Source organism: Pan troglodytes, chromosome 6, assembly GCF_028858775.2.
Source record: "Pan troglodytes isolate AG18354 chromosome 6, NHGRI_mPanTro3-v2.0_pri, whole genome shotgun sequence".
Lineage (NCBI taxonomy): Eukaryota > Metazoa > Chordata > Mammalia > Primates > Hominidae > Pan > Pan troglodytes.
In genome coordinates, this window is record NC_072404.2 from 48596516 (window position 1) to 48620228 (window position 23713).

At 37.5% G+C, this 23713-nt stretch overlaps 1 protein-coding gene across 12 annotated transcripts in view; it reads right to left on the bottom strand.

The window, feature by feature from the left end:
• The window catches only part of SUGCT (succinyl-CoA:glutarate-CoA transferase), a 769414-nt gene that overhangs the window by 116111 nt on the left and 629590 nt on the right, over window positions 1–23713 (bottom strand). For 2 of the 12 annotated variants that reach the window (XM_016957326.4, XM_054655561.2), the window contains exon 15: window positions 10447–10518. The exons of 9 other annotated variants lie outside the window; for them this stretch is intronic. In XM_016957326.4, the coding sequence (XP_016812815.1) occupies window positions 10511–10518 (8 nt within the window). In that variant the 3' untranslated portion in view covers window positions 10447–10510. Of the gene's footprint in view, window positions 1–8113; window positions 10519–23713 lie in introns of those variants that run through there. One more of the 12 variants, XM_054655562.2, reaches the window with a different exon arrangement.

Consider the following 23713-nt stretch of genomic DNA (forward strand, 5'->3'; position numbering starts at 1 on the left):
AGGAAGAATCAAAGTTATAAGAAAAAAATCACTCTATAAGAATAATATGTGAAAACATAACTTTTAGAAATAAGTAAATCATTAATTTAAAAACTCAATGGAAAGGTTAAACAGTATAGATACAGATGAAGAGACATTTAGCAAATTGCAAACAGCAGATTAGATACAGCTGAAGAGACATTAAGTGAACTGCCAAACAGAACTGAAGATAATAATCAGACTTTAAAAATCTGAAAGTTAAAAGACATGAAAGATAAAGTAATCAGGGTTAACATACAGCTAACTGGAGTTCTAGAAGGAGAAAAGAGACTATCAACATTTGAAGAATCTTCCAGAACTGTTGACAGACATGACTTCTCAGATTCAAAAAGTCAAACAAATTATAAACAAGATAATAAAAATATAAATAAATCCATACCTAGATACATCTTACATTTTTAGTAAAACTGCAAAAACAAAACTAACAAGTAAACAATAACAGCAAAAAATAAAGTCCAAGACAAAAATTTAAATTTAAAAGTTGAAGGAGAAAGAGAAAAGATTACCTATGAAGTAACAATAGTTAGAACGCTGACTTCTCAACAGCAAGAATGCAGCCACAAGCATAGATGTTACTAGTCAATGCAAATAGTCTTGTATAATATCCTTTAACTATGAAAACAAAGTAAAAAGTATCAGAAGCTGACCAATGAAATGACTAACTAGAGAAAGAATGTCATTAAAATTAAGAGTAATCACTCATCATTTCTGAAGTACAGTCTCTAGGGACAGGAGTAGTGAGCTTGGCTGCCTATTTACCACATCAAAGATGCAAATTCCAATTTTTGTTGCCACCCCTCCATTCCACCTCTTCTGCAAACCCAGAGATGTGTGCCTTAGAAAATCAACCAGAAATTCCATCTAGAATCAAATTTATAAGTATAATGCAGGCAAATCCAGTAACTCATGAAATCTAATTATGGCTTTAAAAATCAGCTAAAACAAGGCATATATGAATGTTGTATGGAGATAGTCTAAGACAATGCGTCCTAAATATGGATATGCATTAGAACTATCTATGGAGTGTTCTTAAATAATACAAATAGCTGGACTGTGCCTGATCTACTGAATAGAATCTCCAGCACAGGAATTTGTACTTTTAAAAGCCTTCCTAAGCAATTCTGATACATGGAAAAATTTGGGAACAACTTGTCTAAGGGAACTCCAACTAGATCTAACCTTGTGCTCCAAAGGCCCAGTACCTGATTCTTATTAGTTCTCAGTCCCATGAAAGCTGACATACTCAAAATCAAACTGTCTTTAAAACTAATATGGGTACCAAATTACCACTCCTTAATGTATACTGCTGTCACATGAAGCACTGCTATTCATGTTCCCATGATTGGCCCATTCTCCACCTACAGTCAACTACATGGAAGCATTATTTCAAGAAGAGACTTTGTTTGCATCAGAAACCATTGTCACATGGACCAGATAGCTACAAGTCCAGCATATTTCATCAGCATATTTTCTTCATGGCAATTAATAGGTTGCTGGTCAATACGGAATCAGAACAAGGGAGTAAGACAAATTGGAGATCCCTTGAAATATCCTTCTCATCAAAGGAATGGTTTTTAACACAAGACCAGAAAATGTAGGGCTTTTGACAATAACCCTGTGAACAATGTAATCTACCTTAGTATCCTCTTGATAATGGAACTCTGAGTATGTGAACAAGATTGGGATGTGCACAGATGACACTGCTCCCATAAAACTCCTTAATTAATTGCTGTACCCTGCTTTAGAGTAATACTTTAAAAATATACACTCTTCCTTCCTGTTTTACGACACAGGCGCATGTTCATATTTCTAAAGTCCAGAAATGTCTTAAGACAGATATATAGATTTAATGTGACTTTGTTTTTATTAAATCAATGCAGCTTTGCCCATCAGAGCATAAAAAATTGTTTCTTCCATTATAACTGCAAATTTTCTGTGGCAATGCTTCATATTTACTCAACTTAGGCCAACCCTTGACAAATCATGTGTGGCCAGAGGACAGGATTAAAATCTTTGCTCATGATCTCCATGTGTGTGGGAGGAGTTACCCCAGAAGAAAGAGGGGCTAGACCAACAAAAGAGGGAAATAAGATGTGTAAGGCCAAATAGTTACTGTATTTGTAGTATTCCTGATTAATTCCAAAGGGAGCTTGTGTCACAAACAAACCAATTCACTTAAGTAACATGTTTATAAGAGCATGGTGGCAGCCCAGGTGACAGCTTCAGTACATTTTTGGATTATTTCAGCATTAGGAATTTGGACTGAAATAAGACAAAATGTAAATCCAGAAATAATATTTCCATTTTTTATTCCTTCCTGTCTTTATTAAACATTGGCCTTGATTGTAAAAACTTGCCAGCATTCGACTATTTGTTTACATGGGACCTATGGAAACAGCATTAAGCAATTTGTTCCTCAAACTATCATCTTTCTCCTAAAATTCTAATGTGCAACATTATGGTTATTCTTTCAAGCATACCAAGTTGACCTACCTAGGTAGGCCTACAGACCTCTGATCACTAGAATACATCCACAGCCTCTGAATTTGCTGAATAAAATATCTAGCGTTAAATGGCAGTTCCTGGAAATGCAAATCAGTTAGAAAACTGTTTAGGCAAAATGGCTACTGAAAACATTCTTTGATTTTAAATTATTTTGTTGCTATCTTTAAGCAAAATTATTTGTCTCTATTGCATTGACAGTAAAGTGCTACAAAGATAGAGCTTACAGTAATGGTTCTTTTGAAATCTGATGAAGACAAATTTGTGTTACACTAATTTTAATCCAGTGGTCTTACCTTTATCATAACAACTTTAATTTTTTTAATTGAAAAGGGAAAAGATACATTCTATATAAACAGCAAATGCTTTTTCTGTCAAAGATAATTAATGTCTGATAGAGAAAGTTTATGAATTTTGTAAAAGAAAGGATTTTTGTTTGCTTTTTGAACAATCTTTGCAAAATAGCTCTCTCTGCTCTTTTGACATCTGTTAGCTCCTCCATATCCTGGAAGTATTAAGTGTATTATGCTTTCAGCTGCAAGCAAATAAGAACAAATCTCAGCCACCTCATTTTATAAATCCTTTCAATCATTTGCAATATTCTTTGACTAGAAAATAAAAGGACTGCATCAAAAAAGTAATTTAGTTCATTGCTTACAGATGAAAATGCACACCAGTCAGTGTCTACAGACAGAGTACATTACTAAAACAGATAACACTCAAATATTTATTCATCACTTGATAAGTTAGAGTTTCTAAAAAATCATTGATAATATCTCAAATGTTTATTTTCTCAAGGTTATCAGAATTTAAATTATCATGTGCATATAAGTAAATGTGATGACTTAATATTTTTGAATTATTTCAAGATTGCATTTAAATTAATGTTATTTGTCTGCAAATAATTTCTGTAGTCCATACTGTTATTTATTCTATTATCTGTTGGAATTATTTCTTTGATCTGAGTTAGGCCTTCAGAGAAAAGACATTTTAAGAAAACTCTCCTCTGTATCATGGCTCACTAAGTACTTAGAATACACTCAAAGCTATATTAGTCCATTCTCACACTGCTATGAAGAAATATTCAAGACTGGATAATTTAATAAGGAAAAAAGTTTAATTGAGTCACAGTTCCACAGGGCTTGGGAGGCCTCAGGAAACTTATAATCATGGTGGAAGGGGAGGCAAACATGTCCTTCTTCACATGGCAGCAGCAAGGAGAAGTGCCAAGCAAAATGGGGGAAAGCCCCTTATAAAACATTCAGATCTGGTGAGAACTCACTCACTAGCATGAGAACAGCAGCTGGGGGTAACTGCCCCTATGATTCAATTACCTCCCACTTGGTCCCTCCCATGACACATGGGGATTATGGGAACTACGATTAATTCAAAATGAGATTTGGGTGGTGACACAGCCAAACCATGTCGAAGTTTTACTATAGCAGTGAAAATTCATTGATATAGAAGTTATTATTTGTAACACATTCTTATCTTCCTCAAATATTTACAGATAAATCTTATTTTGAAGGCAGCTTTTGGGAGCAGCCACTTCTGGCCTTGAATTTTTCCTGGGGCATTACTACTCAAGGTGACTTGGACACATTTTCTAACCCTTCTGAGACTCCTCCTCCACACATTTGTTAACTGTGGAAATCACACTCACCACATTGGGTTTTAGGAGGAGTAGATGAACTGATGAGTACAAAACCTAATGCAGTGCTTTATAAACAAAAGGTACACAATAAAAGTCTACATTTTAATCCGAAGAATAATATAAAGTAGGCTTTTACTCTTTAGGACTCTATTTCTTGGGACTCTTTCATAAGGCTTTTTCTCTCTCAAGAGCCCAATTCAAAATCCAGCTATCCCACTCCTGTGTATTTATCCAAAAGAACTGAAATCAAGATCTCAAAAGACATTAGCACCCCAATGTTCACTGCAGCACTATGCATAGTAACTAAGAAACAAACTAAATGTCCATCAATAGATGAATGGATTAATAAAATGTATATATATACAATGGAATATTATTGACCTTAAAAAAGAAGATCATCCTACCACCTGCTATTTTGATGGATGTGAAAATCCATGCCATATGGATGAACCTTTAAGACATTATACTAAGTGAAATAAACCAGTCACAGGATAAAGACTGCCTGATTTCACTTACTTGAGGTATCTAAAATAGTCAAATTCACAAAATCAGAGAGTAGAATGGTGGTTACCAGGACTTAAGAGGGAGGGGAATGGGAAATTGCTAATCAATGGGCATAAAGTTTCAATTATGCAAGATGAAAACTTTCTAGAGATGTGCTGTACAATATTGTTCTATAGTTAACAACACTGTATTGTACACTCAAAAATTTGAGAGAGTAAATCTCATGGTAAGTTTTCTTACAATAAAATAAAATAATATTTTAAAAACAAAAGCTTAATTCAAGAAAGCCTAGATGGATCCCAGTGATGAAACCCTGTCACCAGGATCCTAATACTGATCATGTCTTAATCCCTGTCTCCTGGCTCACTTGAAGCAGGCTCCAACTGAGTAGTGACAAATATGGCAGCCAGGAGCCTGTGCTCTAATAATTCTAATAATTATTCAAACAATTAAGTGACAAACTGAAAAAGAGATAGTTTTCCCAATAATTACAGATAGAATCCAAGAATTTTCTCAGGTTCTGTACTTGGTTATGTGCCTAGCCCTGGACTGAAATCTCTGGCCAGGAGGATGCAGTAGATTCATGTTCCCTCATTGCCCAGGGGAGGCTGTAGCAGGCCTGCCTGAACTACCATGAGTAGGAGCCATGACAGGGTCATGTGGAAAGCAAAGGCTGAGACAGACTTGAGAAATGTCTGGACTTTGAATGCAGACCCCAACCCACACAGAGATCCATCTGAAGAGAACAGTAACTTTATAGCCTCAACATGTTCTATCATTTCCATTTGGTCCTTCTTTATATCTTCTGTTTCTTTGCAGAGATGTTCTATTTTCTTGTTAAAACTTCCTACTTTCACCTTTGTTTTATATGTGTTTGTAACTGCCTTTGAAGCTTTTATATGATGGCTGCCTTAAAACTTTTGCCAGGTAATTCCAACGTCTGTGCAGTCTCATCGTTGGCATCCATTGATTTTTCTTCTCCCATTCAAGCTGAGATTTTCTTGATATGAAGACTGATTTACAATTGTATTCCTGGACATTTTGAGTGTTATGAAACTCTGGATCTCATTTCAATCTTCTGTCTTAGGAAGCCTCCTTTGACTGCATGCTGGCCGGGGAAGGGGTCCTGCCTCATTATGGCAAGCTGGAGGTGGAAGCCCAGGCCCCCATTTGGTCTCCACGATACCCTGCTGCAGGGGGAATGACTCCTCAATACTACTGGGCAGGGGTGGAACTTCAGGGTCCCCTTCGGTCTCTGGTGGTATCAGGGACCTTCCTGCTCCTACCCATGTGGCTTTCATGGATACAGCAGGTGGTAGAGTGAGTGGCTTGTTACTGCTGGAAGATAACAGTCCAGGCTTTCCCCAGTGGTCTCTAACACCTCGCCAGCAAAGAAGGGGAGGCATGCCTGTTACCACCGGGCAGGGGAGGAAGTACCTTCTCCCCATGGGTCTCCACTTTTGATGCGGGGATGGGCATCATTACTGCCAGGTAGAAATGTAAGTCTAGGCTTCTCACTTTGCCTTTGCTGACAGAGGTGGAAGTGGGGCTGCCGTTTTTTCCTGTGGTGTTTCGCTGAAGTAGGGAGGTTACTGTCTAAACATTTTCTATCATGCTAGCCTGCCCCTTTCCTGGTTCTTTGGCTAGAGAGAGCAGGCATTTCTTGAGGCTTTTTTTTTTTTTTTTTTTGGTCAAAATTTCTTGGTTACCAGTTTCTCCAATACCTAGCTTGAGATATGTGAAGCAAAAAGAAATCCCAGAATCTTATTGTCATGTTGATCCTTAGATCCCAAGATTGCTAGCTGGTTTGCCTTCTTCTCTTTGTCTTTCAGTCTTACATTTATCTCCAATATCTACTTTTCTCTGAGATCTTGGCCCCATATGTGCTGACTGCTTTAGTGTCCCTAAACCCAGACCCAGCAAAACTGGTGCAAGCTTTAAGTCACCATTTCTGGTAGGTCATTATGCCATGCACCAAGAAATGGTAATGCCCTAAGTGGGGAAAGGGAAAGAGTATACAGAGCTTACTCCAGTGTGTTTCCTTTCTCTTTGGGATACTGGCCCTGAAGCCCTAACTCTCTTGGTAGTTCCCTGGTGATTTTGAACAGATTTTTGAAAACTTATCCAGTTTTTCTTACTGTTCTTGCTGGAAGGGTTAGTGTGCTACAAACTGGTCTTCCTTATTAGAAATGAAACTCTCAGATACCTCCTTAGGATTTGCATACAATATTGTAATGAGTATTCTCTTCTTTCATATCTGCCCAGGACTTACAATTCAGTTCTGACAGCAGAGGACTGAGAGTCAAGACAGACTGCATTTGTGAAGTTTAATAAAAAATGAATCAAACAGTTACTAATGAATTATTAGGTTTTCACCAGGGCTGACATTAAGCTTGTGTGCACTGGTACATTCATACTGGTTACTAGAATACTGATCTATTTCATATTAATTAGTAAATAACTGCTGTCCTGCATCACCTGTGCCCAACCTGGGATCCCACTGAAATTCTTAATGATCCAAAACATTAAGGCTAACATCCAGTTCAGGATGCAGCCTCAGTGACACCATTCCAATGCCTTGGCCAGCATTCTATTATTTTTAGTGAGGGGGTATGATTAATTATTGTTAAGGTATTTTGAATACCACTCCTGTATACTTATCTCAGCTTATTTTTCATTTATTATAGAAATTAATTATATTTTTCTTTTGGTTATTTCCACAGATAATTGCTTAATATGGCTCTTTACTTATTTGAATAATATGCAACAATATAATTAGCAAGAATATTTGGAATTGTTTCTGCTAGTATACTCTTAATTTCTAGTCTATGAATATCTTTACCTTACATTAACATAATTGAAATCAGACGTGATTGCCAGTTTAAGCCAAATAACTATGGTAAGGCCAACCTCACAGCTGACATAATAAGTAATTCCTGCTAATCAAAAGTGTTACATTGAATATATGAAACTAAGAACATCCTATAACACATATCTTATAGAAAATAATCATTAGCAAATTAGTTAATAGTGGCCATCTTTATTCTTCTATTACCTCCTGAATCATTTTCTTCTTGAACTGTGGTATCAGTGTATTATTGTCAACACACATGTCTGAAATCATATGCTCAAATTTCACAAGCCTTAATCAATATTTCACTTACTGACCTTCCATAGGAAAATTCAAGGCATTATGCAAGCTAAGATTTTTCCTTTCTTTTTTCTTCCTATTTGGAGATAGGGTCTCCTTCGGTTGCCCAGGCTAAAGGGCAGTAGGGCAATCATAGCTCACTGCAGCCTCAGATCCCTGGGTTCAAGCAATACTCTTGCCTCAATTTCCTGAGTAGCTAGGACTGCAGACATGCATTACCACCATTAGCTAATTAAATTTTTTTAATTTTTTTTTTTTTTTTTGGTGACAAGGTCTCACTATGTTGCCCAGGCCGGTCTTGAACTGCTGGGCTCAAGTGATCCTCCCACTTTGGCCTTCCAAAGTGCTGGGATTACTGGCATGAGCTACCATACCTGGCCCTAAAATTATTTTTCTTTAAACCAAATTACAAACAGAAGCCTAATTAATGATTTTGCCTAACTGTAATACAATTACAATTCTTCACTCTGAAACCCACCAATTTAGAAGACGTTACAGGCATTTTTAATACCTTAACTTTTTTTCTTTATATGCTACATTGAAAATGGAACTGTGTGCTGCAAATAAAAGAAAAAGTGAGGGGCAAGAATGCCAGCTGTGAGCCACTGTGTCTTGCTGCCCCCAGAAAAAGAAAAAAAGTGCTTATAGATGTATTCATATTTCCCAGTGATTGTGACGAAGCCTTGGAGGCTTTTCCTGGATTTACCTTAAGTTCCTGGTTACTAATTTGGTCCAAAGAAATCTCAGTATCAAATGTATATTCTCCAACTGGGACTAAGCTTTCTTTAATAGGATTTATGAGACATACTTATCTTTGAAGATACTGTAAGGATTGGGTTACTGAAGATTGAAGACTGCCACATTGTCAAAATTCATTTCACTGAGCTAATTTAGTCCTGGTTCTTATCCCTAAAGAATTAGTAAAAATACAGGTAGGCAGATCAAGTTAATCTGAGAACAGCCATCTTCTCCAGGAGTGGACAATCCAGCAGCTTATTCTCCCTAATAGAAGAAATGGTTGATATCAATTTTGTATATATTTTAGTTCACTTTGAGAGGCTGTTTTCCGTTGATAAAATTTATGTTAAAAATGTGAAATGTATAAATGTTGGAGGGGTGTAGGGGGAAATGATGGTGGCAGAGACTGTGACAGTTTTGACCAGGTAAAACTAATTATTGAGGCTGCTTAGAAGGTAAATGTCCCCTGTTAAGGGGTTTCTTCAGAAATATTTTTGCTGTCCATCAATCACATGCAATATTACCTTGCATTTATGGGCTCCTATAGATGTATATGTTAATATTATTAATTTTAGACAGTAGGTAAAGTTACTTATTTCAAAGTGAAGACATGGAGGCTCAGCATGATTAAGTGACTTGCTACAGGTAACAAAACATATAAGGACGAAAGCCAGATTCTAACTCTTTTTTCAGTATTTTTTCTTTTCAGTTCTCCACAGTCCAGGTATACCTGCATTTACTATAATCACGTCAAATAACATTGTTTAACATTCTCAAGGCATGTTAGAGTAATTTTAGCATTGTACTCATTATTGTTTTAAAGTTATTTCTTCCCCAGTCCCTGCTACAGAAAAGATGAACTGGAAAGGGATCAAAGGGGACATTCTCTGGCCCAAGAGGTCAAGAATTCACATGTATTAATAAGGGATTAGTCTACAAGAGTTCCTCCCAGAAGCAAGTGAATCTTGTCCTCAGAATGTAATCCCCAGTAATGTAGAATTTTAATGACATAAAAGTGTTATAAGTCGCTATGAGAAGAGGATGACCTAAGCAGTTCTGAGTGGCCCACTTGAAACACTGAAAATGAGAATGAAAAGAATGCTTTTAGCCCTGTCCAAGAGAGACACCATCATAGGAGCTTAAGTTTCAGATGATGGTAAAAGCATGCTGATGAGTGGAGCAGAACTAATTTTTGATAAAGCTATGAAACTCACTACCCCCGTCACCCCCAACACACACAAAATGGCTCCAAACTACCTGCTTCTCTTTGCCCGGAAGCCATGCTCAAACCATCTTGTGAGTATCAATGTGCCACATTAGGTTCTTATTAGACTAAGAAGAAGGTATCATACTCAGGGAGAGAAAGATCCAGAAGCTGTAAAAGGCTTTTCCCACAAAAAAATTTAATAGACACTAATTCAACAAGTCATTGATTGAGTCATACACTCATGCTTAGCACTGAAGAATCTAAAACGATAGAGACACCATTGCCCTTTAGGAGCTCAGAATTCAACTGGCTTTTTGGTGGAAATTAGTTTTATGAGTGAGTTTAAAGGGTATAAACCAATTTCATCAGGGCCTGCAACCTACTGGAAGAGTAAATCATAGTAATTCAGGTCAAATAACTGAGAAATGTCTAAAGTTTAGAGGTGAGAGCAAATCTAGGATCCCAGCCTAAATAAACCTGCATGAAGTTGTAAGCACACCTACATTGGTACATTTTCTCAGTAATTCATCAATGGGACTATTTCCTTTAATAAAACGTAGGGATCTTCAGAATTTAGCATTGGACAGCAAATCAGTGGCTGCAAAGGGGTGTCTGAACCAACCCCCAGGCTCTCCACCTGGGCTTTGCCTACCTTTTCTCCTTCTCCCCTCTGATTCTTATGCCTTCTCCTATGGGCCTCTTACCACCACTCCTGTTAGTGCTCTAAAATAAATAGGAACAAAATTAGTTTTACTTATTAGTTTTCACTGAAATTGGTTGAAATTTTCAGAAGAGTTTCTTTTACTAAATATTAAACGAGAACAAAGGGGAAATAAGAATGCTACACACATAGGCAAACTAATTAAGAAAATCTTTCTGAACCTGTCAAAGCTAATTTGCCTGTGGGGCCTGAAAGTTCTATCTCATTCTGTATGGGATTCCCTGAAAAAGAGGTGGCCACCCTCTTAGCTCCAGGACTAAAATAATTCCTAGCAAGAGGAAAAGGTAGTCTGATGTCCTCTGGCTGGCATCAGTTGGTCTCCACAGGGCAAGCTTTTGGATGTTGTGACTACCCAGAGTTTGTCACAAAAGACACAGATTTCATTGCATTTCTGGCTGGGTGTCTCACTAGTGACTGACGCCAGGAAGAAGCTTATGCTCAAAGTCAGCCTTCCTCAGCACAGAATCAACTGGACTCCAATATCTTCCCACCACATCATAACCACAGCACCCACAGAGGCAGAGTCACATGGAAGTTTTTCTCTCACTGATTCCTGTTAACTGAGTCCCCTTTGCAGAAAATCATAGTAACTCAGCAAAAGGCAACCAGTGGTTAGAAGGGTTAAAGGACCATAGTGAAAAGACTAGAATCTATTGGACATCCCAAGATACTGTGATAAAAAGAATCTTTATTATTGAAATAACCGTGTTCCTCTATGCTTCTGTTGTTTTTGCTAAACAAGAACATGGCAATTTCATGAGATGAATTCAATCTGAAAAGGGGTAAGGAATGAGGCCCCCTCATACCACTTTTTTCCTTGACAGGAATGACGATATTTCTCTGGATTCTCTTCTTATATTTAGGCTCAAAGGATGCATGTGCCAATCCAAATACACACTGCCCTCAAACTTTTCTAGACAATCTTTTGGTTTGAAATTAAAGACAATGACCTAAATGTGGTGGCTAGAAGAACACTTCTGCTAATGATTTTGCTAGAAATCTTTGGTTAGGAGCAGAAGAAACTTACAAAGCCCAAGTGTTTACTACCTAACTTCCTTATATCATAGACCACAGATAATAATAGAAATAAACTGGCATATGCTTGTATTAATAGACAGCCTGAAAAATGAAAAGAAAGAAAACAAAGGAAAACTACTTATGTTGGCAAGAAAAGTATAAGAAAACTAGAAAATTAAAAGTTACTGATGAATTGGTCAGGGATATTTAAAAATTATAGATATGTAATAAAAAGGATAAACAGAATATAATATGACTGTGTAGAGCATTAATTCTCAATGCACATGGAGAAAGAAATAATGGACACAATTTTAACTCTCTAGAAAAAAATATTCTATTGATTAACACTGTACTTCTAAAAAAATAAGGTTTATGCCTTTTTCCCATTGTTCTGTAAAGATTTTTCTAAATATTAGAGTAAATTATTTAAAAATACTGAAGAAAGATAAAGAAGATAAAAATTACCCAAAATCTTATCACCCAGGAAGAATTATTATTAATATAATAACATTGTCTTTAACATTTTGATATATTTCCTTCTAGACTTTTTTTTTAGTAGGGGGAGGCTTACACCTCATACTATCAATTATGCAAAAGCTTGAATATTACAAAACAATCTAACAGTTGAGTTTTAGATGAATAACAAGCTCTAAGGTCCCGATAGGAAAGAAGATGAAAACAGGGATAACCATTTGATGTTAAAAAGTCAGTTAAAGAAGTTGCCTGAGAAGCTGGTAGAGTCTGCTAATTCAGTGATAAGAAAACACTTGCCAATTTTTTCCTGTAAGTTTCACTTAGCCCATGTTACCCCTTTTGAGTGTGACTCAACCATCAGTAGACCCCTGAACTTTTTAAAAACTCTATTCATTCTCAGAAAACATTTATTCTTTCTGTTTTGGTCTGAACTACACAACCTACTAGCAAGTCTGAATCTCAACACATGCTGTAACTTATATAGCTTCATTATTATAAAAATATATCTAATATACAAGGGTGTGTGGTTACAAGTGTGTGTGTGTGTGTATGTGTGTGTGTATCTTCCCTGCACTGCAGCATTTTGACTGAGTTTGGCTCTCAGGCCAGCCGCATTCCCAGTGCTGGCAGAGGACTAATGCAGTTTTCCTGAGACTGCAGATTCGATTGTTACTTATCTTTTATTATGATTTCCATCGCTATCATTTTATTCAGGAGAAAAGTTTATCAATCCTGGTGATGTCCTTTTAATTCCAAGGGAATGTAAGATGGAAATTTATTGTCAGAGGCCCAAGGCTAAGAATACAGAGATAATAAGAAAGCCTTGAGAATAACTATCTTGGGTATATATAAACAACACTGATACATTACGTGCATAACTAAGGAGAAGCAGCGAGCTGATACAGACTCCAAGGAGAAGGAGATTGTAACTGTACATGGAGAAGAAAAAGGAAAATGAGCATTCTTCAAAAGCCCATGTGACATCAAAAATAGGTAAAGTTATCCACATGAGGAACCCAATACCTGAAGAATGAAGAAAGATAAAATCAGATGCATTGTACTTAATTTTTCTTTTGGTAAACTTTGTCATTGGAAATATTTCCTTTCTTCCATTTTGCAGATTTATAATGCCATTCTTTATGCCTTAATGAACTTCAAGCTGGCCTCTGAAAACTGTTTCCTCAAAATATTTAAAACTTTTCAATGCTGGTGTTTTTAAATTTTTTAAAGGCAACAAAATTAAAAAAAAAAAAAGAAGAAGAAGAAGAAAGAAAAAGAAAAAAAAAAACCCACACTAGGAACTCCAAGTCCTGCCAATTTTTTCTTCCTGCCAAGTCCTATTAGTATAAATGAACGGTTTATTTTAAGAAATGCCTGATAAATTACTCTACACAATCAGTAATGAGGGTACTGTCAGCAAAGGAGAATCATTTCCAAAATTTACTTGGCATTAAGGAGCTAGTGCCTTCTAAGCTCAAACTGGGTTATGTGGCCCTAGCCCCTGTGATTCCATAAATCTCTTCCTTCTTCTCAGAGGACAGAGGGATCAGCAGATATGGGTAACTGCTGGGATTTCTGTAGGTCTGCTTACAGTTTTTGAAAACTGAAATAAAACATGGTCATTTGCAAACTTCCCTTGTCAACAATTTCTATCACTCTTTAGAGAGTTTATTTTCCTCTTGGACTTTGCCCCAGAGGAAAATATTAAAGACCTCAGGGTATTATAGTAAAATTTAAAAACACAAGTCAGGGCAAAAACAGAAAACAGCACGATTATAAAAAGGAAATAGTTAAAGAGCTCCACATTTCTTTTAGGACACAAACCTTCACCCAGCACCTGATTCCCATCCAGACTGGCTTTAGAGAACTACACTTGTAGGGATACAGAGGCTACAAATCACCAGCCGAAGACAAAAGCAAAGGAGGGCAACAGATGACCACTTCTAGAAAGAGGAAGAAAGAAAACTCCATAATTTAAAGAATGCTTAGGTAAATAAAACCATTAGAGTTTCAATTAAACAACAGGAGAGTATGATGATCGTCAATGGCTTCCACACAGTTTGCTGACAGCACTGTACCTTACAGAGCCATCAGGTAAAACCCTTTGTGTGTTTATTAATGAACACCCAGAAGCCAGATCTCAGAAATAAAAGACATGTGGTGGTGTCCTCTATCCCCAAGCCACTAATAGAAAACTGCCTTGTCCTGAAGCTTTATTTTTCTAAAGGGAGACATAGGTGACATTCCTTTTGATTAATTATGGCAGCAAACCCCAGCAAAGCTATTGTGGGAATGAAGAGTTTAAAACTTGAAGTCTGTTATCTGTGAAGCTCTCTTCTGCTCTTTAGAGAAATAGTATCACAAAAGTTAATGGTCAAATAAAATAAACAAATACCTCAAATCCTCGCCCACCCTCAATTTCCCTTGGCCTACTTATAAATCCCCCAGTGATGGGCTTCGACTACTTTTGCCATAAGACTATTTTCCAACCACTGTCTACAAGACTTCCACTTACTCTTAGCAGTGTCTGTATAATGTTTGTGCTGACCCCGCATCAAAATCTTGTTAAGCCTCCAAGTAGGAGACAAAAGTGTTTCATACAATTTATACTACTCATATTTTGTATTTAATATGTTTAAACACTAGGATCAGAGTTCAGCGTTTAATGCAATGCAGTATGTACACAAGCTGACTAAATTACAGATGAACAGAGAGATGCTGCATACCTCCTCCAATCTTATAGCAAGAGGAAAGATATCAGCTCTGCTTAGGAAATATTTATAAGTCCCAAGCATTCTTAGCATCATTAATAAGCAGCTCCTTAATGGTCCTTAGAGGTCATTGAGGGGAGTTGATTCCCATTTTGCAGATGAGGAAACTGAGACCTGAAAAGAAGTTGGGTGAATTTTTCTAGGGCAAAGACATCAACGGAGACAGAACCAGCACCACCCAGTGTAGAATATCAGACCCCAGACTCCTGAGCCATTCTGCCTGATCTGTTTCCCCAGGGTCTCTGCTCAGAACACTACCTGCATCCTCTACAAAAGGCTGGGGTGTTTTGGTCAATGTCCATGCTAACATTTCTGAGGTGGCTGAAAGGGAGCCAAAAGGGCTGGAGAAATGTACTCTAATATTGGTTTGATTTGTACTTGGTAAAAGCCATACAGAAAATAATGGGGTGGAAAATCTCCTTACCCAAAAGACTCTCAGCTTCATCTCACCTACCACAGAAATATGTTTCTACAAAAAAATTATACTCCAAGGGTCTCAGGTCTAATCCCAAGTAACATTAAGTGGGACAGTCAGGGTAAGAAAGGTGTAAGTTTTACGCCAAGCAGATCACTCATATCAAATGAGCTTCCTTGGCCTCCAGGCCTGTGATCCACTTTGATTATTTTCTGATCACTTATGAGTGCAGGGCAGGATGCCAGGGTTCCTTTCTTTGTAGCCTCACCTCACCACTGGGTGACGTGGAGCATTCTTAGATCATTAAATTATGAAATAACCCAATGACAACAATTACAGAAAAAATGAGTGCTTCTGAAATAATTTTACTTCTGCCAGGAAAAAAATAAATGGGTAGACAAATGTAAATTTTAAATGAGCTAAATATCATATTTAATTTCTAAACATAACTTTAATCCTATTGTGAGCTCTCTGAAGCTAGCTTTGGAAATGGCTACCGCACTGTTATGATATTCCCCAGGTAAATCAAGTAGATTGTCACGATTCTAATCTAGGCATCATCATTATATTCTCACACCCCAAGGGTGCTAAAAGCACAGGTATACTAAAGAGTCTGTAGAAGGCCGCTATGATTTGTAAAGTACAATTCTACAACCTCTGGCCACAGATGAGTAAAACAATAGGGTCTTGACTCAAAAGTGGTTAACGACTGGATTTCAGTCTATGTGACACTATGATCAGAGATGCTGTGTCCCAGTCCTCTCTGTGGAATTGAGAACTGGCAAACTAAGTCGCTGAGCTAGACAGCAGGGGCCACTAGAGTGGAAAGGTGGTGGGAGGCGTTGCTGGGGTGGCCACTGTGGGCTAGGCTAAGCATATGCTGAGGAGGGGAGTGACTATGAATACACAGAGGAAGCCAGCTGGGAAAGAAAGGGAAGAGTCAGGCAGAGGAACTGTGATTCAAACAAGGATGTGAGGGTGGTACAGTGCAGCCCCTGCCCTTGCTGCAGCTGGTCGTTTGGCTTCTCCCAGGCACAAACTTTCAATCAATCCTCCTTCACAGGAGGCAACTTAAGTACATGTCTGTTTCTGGTAACCAAGAATGCCTTGAGAAGAAAAAAAGGGCCCCCAAAGGAAAGATTAAAGATCTTCTGGGGTAGTCCAACCATGGCGCTGCCCAGTCCCAAGCAGACCCAGCTTTCCCCAGACCCACAGCAATGCCAGGACTCCCAGAAGAGGCTGGCTCCTAGTGTAGCTCCTGGTTCATGTGAGTACTTCAAGCAATTTGGACATTCTTCTTCCAAAATCATTATGAAGTATCACTGAAATTTAATACTAAAAACATTCAGATTAAAAGATGACCCAAAAAAGTGAACTGATTTTTTTAAAAAACCCACCATGGAAACATAAATAGGAATGTGGCCATTCACATCAGAATGTGGCTCTGATGTCTTTTTACCCTACTACAATAGAAACTCATGGCCTCTCCACTAGTTGATCCCGATGCCCATGGAAAAGGTAAGAGTGCCCAGTCTGATGCATACCTCCATCATGTGGCTTTCCATTCAAGTTAAGTAGAAAAAAAAGCAAGTAGGATCAAAACCTAGAAACTAATATCTGGGTCTAGGAAGAAGAATATGCATTTCATTAGTGTTTGGTTAACATGAATCTGAACAACCACTATCTATGAAGATAGATAAGAGGCTATCTAGAGAAGAGAAGAAAATTCTCTCTCATCTCTACCCCTGGTAGTAGGATTTTGAGTTCAAAACTTCATAGAGGAGATCCCCGTTACACCATAATAGAGCTTCTAAGATTGTCAGCATCTTCTCATGCTTCACCGCTCTACTGCATTAATGTTTCAAACAGCTCCCTGAGGAGAAAAACCAACCTTTGGCTTGATATTTACTACATGGGGCATTGTTCTATAGATGGCAAATGGATTTCATCCTACTTGCTAACTCCAAATGACTGTTAGAGCCCTGTCCCAGGAAGGGTTCTCCAAAGCCAAGTGCACTCTAAGCTTGGTAGGAAAGAGCCTGGGATTGATGAGCAATGTCTGTCACTGGCATGGGAGGGAAAAGAGCCAGAATGCTAGGTACCAGCCAGCTTTAGCTTACACCTTTAATGTGCAAGAGAGTGATTTAGAGGACTGCATTTGTGAGCCTAGAGCACAAAGAGATTCAGCTTCAAATATCTCTTTGAGATAGAGGTGTTGACATTTAAAACTGAAATAATACGTAGAAAGTAACATTGATGAAACTTATAGCCTCTAGGTTCAGAAAAAGTAAGAGCAACTAATTAATAACTATGGAACTTCCAGAAGAATATGAAAACTCAAATCCAAGAAGTAGAGTTTTTCTCATGATGCAAAAGGACCATTTGATGTCAATCAAAGAGAAACAACCATTAAAATGAATATAAATAGTGATGTAATCAGTTTGGGTTTATGTCCTAAAATACAAACAAAAAAAGACACCAACAAAACCCCACAAAACTCAAAAAGTCTTTCAGTCTAAATAAGGCTGGAGTCTCCCTTCTGAACACATGTGCTTTTGTGTTCTTTTTCCTATTTTGATAGTTGAGAAACTGAGGCAGCGTGGGAAAGAGAAAACTAATTCAAAGGCCCCAGTGTGAATCAACAGCAGATTCTGGGTTTAGAAATAGAAGAGTTGATTTGGAGTTGACTTGTTTTAGTTCTCAGACACGTGGATTCCCTGGCTGACTTTCACAGCGGCAGGATGGGGACAACCGCTGGGCACCTCACTGCAAACTGCAATATGGCTCAGCAGGAACTTGGCCAAGGTGTATAAAAGTGGCAGGCACAATGGGGAAGGGCTCAGGTGAGTGGCCAGGAGGTCATCTGACATTGAAAGATAATATGTCTTAACAGAATAGATTCTTTAGAACACAAACTTTGGAAAAAGGAAAAGAACTAAAAGTAACAATTCCAGAGGCAGAACCATTCTGAAAGCCTCATCTGTGTTCAAAACCTATATGGAGCTCCTCCTTCTCACACCCTAAGCTGACGTGATTTTATGTTGCTGCTGCTTAATAGGAATTTCAAAGATTGCACCTATATTGACTTATGTATACTTCCACGGAAGGAGATAAGGTGCAGAAATAATCCACTCACCTTACACTTAAATCCAGAGACAGTATCTCTGGATCTCTTAGTATCTCCAAGATCTCTTTAGTATCTTGGGTTTGTGCTCTAAAAGGTATAAGGTATGTCCATCTAAAACCAGGCCAAATTTTCTCCCATGGAGAAGCAAAGCTCCACATCTTTAATTGACCTGAACCTTAATTTTCTAATCTGTAAAACACAGAAAATAGTATCAACCTGCCAAGATGAAAGAATGTTTCTAAAACAGTGTATGTTAGGCATCTTATCTGACAGAGTTAGCACTCAATGCATATTAATTATTAGTTTGCAGATATACCTCTTAGCATTGTTAACTGAGAATGCTTGTAGGTATTTGCCTTTCCAGTAGAGAAACTGGGACTCTATGTCCTGCCAAAGACCTTGTGTATGTATAAGCTAGTGGTTGAGAGCAGAAGGAAAATACATTTACTTGTAAGTCAGGGTACGTAATTGGAAAAAGGATATCACACTCATTTTGGGCACAGCTCATTAGTGTGCATGGGCCCTTCAGGCCACCTCCTTCTGATGTAAGCCACATTAATGTTTACAGATGATAAAGCAGATTTATCTTTCAAAACCTTCAGAGATGTTCAAGCAACTCTGAATGACTCTCAAATAAAAGCTTTTGCATTTGTTATTTGGCATCTCTTCTGTGTAGAAACCCCAATAACACCACAGTTGAAATTCCATAGTATGGTAAGCAGTTCCAAAAATAAGTATAGATTGCTACTGTGAAATATATATATTTTCCAATAACAAGAATTGCAGTCTCATTTAGAGGTTTTTTTGGTCACTGTTGTTTCACAATTAAAAAGATGTGAATCATTTTATTTAACTTTTTTATCTTTTTATTACCAACTAAATGTTACTAATGGGACGGTACACATGTCCATGAAAACTCAAGACCCATTATTTCTTGATGTTCAGACCAAATTTGTGGGTTTTTTTTTTTATTTGCCAAAATGCCTTAGTCGTTATATTTCACAGTTACAGTATTTGGGGTAAATTGAAAATATGAAACTTATGGAAAAAGCCAACATATAATCAAAATCTGTAAGTCTTTGCAAGGCTTTATAATCTGTAGACAAGTATCAACAACAGAAATAACTCTGTTAGGAAATTATAACTGCATTTCGGCAAGACAGTGTTTTTGGCCTACAGATTCTACTTGAGCATCTAAAAATCAAAATGTAGCAAAAATTAACACAATCAGCAATCTCCCATTTTCACAATGAGTAATGAGAACATTATAGATCAATTTCATGGGACACTGGGAACTTTTCAAGATTAATTAATAACATCTATTCTAAAGAGAAAGCAACAGACACATTTATCTCATTATACTTATTTGCAGTAATTACATAAAAGAGAGCATTTATGTAAATTACAGCAAATATTTCAGTTTTCATTTTGCCTGCTACTTCTGAAGGCATTCTTTTGGCAAGAATAACTTCTGGGCTTTCATGAGATACATTAAATCTATTTCATAGAATTTCCTATCTTCCCTGTGACTTTCAGAGGGATGGCTATTCAGTCTCTTCTAAAAGGGAAAGAAGGCTGATTTCCAAAACTTGGAAATAATCATAAGCTTTACACAATCTTGGTGAATCTTAAATTAGGGAAAGAAAAAAATGTAACAAAGGAAAGCTTTGGGTTGAATTCGGAAGCATTGTGAGATTCTAAAATTTGATGTAGTGTATTTGCCCTCATAACACATTTCTGTAGAAAATAGATTTATAGCATCCATTTTCACTCTGATTTCCTGTTTCTCTGTCCATTCACCAACAAGTATTTAGAAGCCTAAAATGGCTATGTGGAGTGTTTTAAGAGTTAACCTAGGAAGTGAGCACCCCTCTGGGAGCAATTTGATTGGTTAATACTAGTTCTGAGCTCGGCATGTGAATCTTTATGACTGCACAGCTTCGGGAATGAATTGCTTGACCTCAACTTTCTCCATGGGGGTGCACACCTTAATTTTCCACACTAATTTTCAAATGGAATGACAAAAACACTTTACTTATCTAGAGGTCAACTATTCTACAAACTCAACTACTTGGAACTCAGACAAAAAGCAAGCAAAAAAAGTATCTCTGCAGGCAAAGTGATGTCATCAAATCACATAGATTTTCCCCATCGGAGAGCTGCTCATCATTTGAAGCAAATGTACATTGATTTTATTCACAATTCCCATCACTATGCTGATGTTGTTTTTGAGCCTAGAGCAGATTAGAGGAAACAAATCGTATGTGAGAAAGACAGACTAATAGAGGCAATACACTCAAAATAATATGATATAAAAAGATACGGCCGGGCACAGTGGCTCATGCCTGTAATCACAGCATTTTGGGAGGCCAAGGTGGGCTGGTCACCTAAGGTAAGGAGTTTGAGACCAGCCTGGCCAACATGGTGAAACCCCATCTCTACTAAATATACAAAAATTACGTGGGCATGGTGGCAGGTGCCTGTAATCCCAGCTACTTGGGAGGCTGAGGCAGGAGAATCGCTTGAACCCAGGAGGTGGAAGTTGCAGTGAGCCGAGATCACACCATTGCACTCCAGCCTGGGTGACAAGAGCAAAACTCCATCTCAAAAAAAGAAAGATACTAATTCAAAAATTATTAATAAAAAGGTCAAATGATTCCATGTGCCCCTGTAGTCCATAAGGAATCACTTACTATAAAAAATTAATATTCATAATGATTATAAAAACAAAAGTTTTCATTTTATTCAATCTACATTAGTTAAGAAAGTGAGGAAGTTGTTTTATAAAGTAATTTTATAAAGAATTTCATGGAATACAAAATATTTCAAGCTGGTGCAGTGGCTTACACCTGTAATCTCAGCACTGTGGGAGGCCGTGGCGGGCAGACTGCTTGAGCCCAGGAGTTCGAGACCAGCCTGGGCTACATGGTGAAACTCTGCCTCTACTGAAAAAATCAGCTGGTTGTGGTGGTGTACACCTGTAGTCCCAGATACTAAGGGGGCTGAGGTGGGAGGATCCCTTGAGCCCAGGGAGGTTGCGGCTGCAGTGAGCCATGATTGCACTGCTGCACTCCAGCCTGGGCAACAGAGTGAGACCCTGTCTCAAAAGTAAATGATAGAGATAGATGATAGATAGATAGATAGATAGATAGATAGATAGATAGATAGATAGATAGATGGATAGCAGATAGATAACACCAGATAGATAGATATAGATAGATAGATAGATAGATAGATAGATAGATAGATAGATAGATATTTCAAAAGAATTGGCACATAAGGATATGCTCTGGAGATCTAGTGTCTATCATGATGAATGCTGGAAAATCTCATAGTTATTTAAAGAATTGCTTGTGAGCTCAAACATGGAACTCTGTCTTTTTATTTTTTTTTAACCAGAAGCACGTTCTCCTCCAAAGAATAAAGGCTTTTATCTGTAACCACAGGAACTTGAAACAATCTGCAAGACTTACGTATGGGCTGATATTCAGCAGGTGGTAACAGGAATATGGGAACCAAAGCCAGAAACTGAGCTTTCAATGAGAATGTTACTCTCTCCCCTACTCCTACAGACTTTTGGTGTGGAAAGTGAAGAAGAAGGGAGGAGGAAGGGAAAGTTCATCCTGCTGAGGATGGAGGAGCAGGCTGCAAGCTGGCTTACTCCTTCAGGGAGCTTGAGGGGGCACTATTAATAATTATGCTTGGACAACAGGCATACACCAAGACAGTTCTAGGCAAATGGAACATATGGTCACCCTAGTTTTAAGGAGCAAGATGAAAAATACTATGCTAATTAACTATCTTCTAACAATTCTTGAGGTAGAGGACAGTGGGAAAATATAAAGGAGTAATTCACAAAAGTATTCCATTGAATACCCTGAAGAAATAACTTCCCCAATTTATGTGCTCATTCATTCATTCAGTTAGTCTCAGTGAATAGCTACTGTAATACATTACAATTTCCAATATAATCTCTCTTTCCTATTAGATTACATGTTTTTAAGAGCCAGAATGTCTTTTAAAATTATATTTCCTTTCAAGTCTCATTTATTTCACTTCTTCAGTAGATGATAAATATCTGTTAACAATCAAAATAGTATCCGTAAGAAAAATGGAAGACCTACATATTGAAAAATAATATGAATAATAATTACACTTTTATTCCCCCATCGAATCTTGAATTAATCTTACAAGGATAAAATTAGTCACTTGAACTTAGTGCTATACGATCCTGGATTGCTCTGAACCACAGTATTTACCTTTCCAGCACTGACAACCTCATGGCATTGTTAAGATACATTACAGGAAAGGGGCACATTAGAAAAAAAATGCTAGAAAATAAATTGTATATTGTGTTACTTGATAGACTTTATAATTCAATTTGACTATCAGTCTACTTGATAACTATAGTGTTACAGTTACTGATATAATTTGGTTACATCGATACAGATTGTGATCCACACACAATCTGCTGTATTTTAATAGATTAAACTACACCTTTCTAAACTGTATTTATAGAGAAAGATGTGGGTGAGTATTGGGGGGGAAATCTAAGTATGTTTTGCTATGTGTAGAATTATAACTTTTGAAACAAAACATACACACACAGCTACATTTGTTATACTTTTGGATATACAATCTTAACTTCCTGGGAATTTCTAGAAAACTTTTAAAAGCATAAAATATAGTATACATGAAATTAAATTATCTGCTCATATTTCAAAATTTTAGAGACATTGGCATCTGGAAATTTTTCAGGGTTAATTAGTTCATTCATTCACTATAAATACATTTTAATAGCTACTGTGCTAGGCCATAAAGTGATCACAGAGCTCCTGCCTCAAATTGCTCATAGTCCAGTGAGCAATTTGTCTCCAAGGTTATAAAGGCATTTGACACAGTGAGTGAAGGTATTCACAGGACGTGGGGAGCATACAGAAGGGACACCAGTGCATTGGGGATTAGGAAAAAGTCTTCCTAGAGCAGGAATTATATAAACTGAGTTAAATGATGATGTGACAGATATGGTTTGTTGTCCATTAATATCCCTTCTCTTCTTCCATAGAAATAGGGCATCTGTTTTCCAGTAGGGAAGATGCCACTCTTCATCACCAGGATAAAAACTACATTTCCCAGCCCCTGTGCAGGTGACCAAGTACTTGTTAATATATGTGAGTATAGGTATAATTTGACAGCTTCCAGGAACCTTCTCCCGAAATAGTTGGGGTAGGCTCTTTGTTCCTTTTTCCTCTTTGTGCTTTCCTCTAACCCTCTGTCTGGAACATAGATATGATGACCCAAGCTCGAAATGCCATCTTGTACTACAAAGACAAGGACCACCTTCCAGGGAAGGTGGAGCAATGAGCTAAAAGGAGCCTGATTTCCTGAAGACA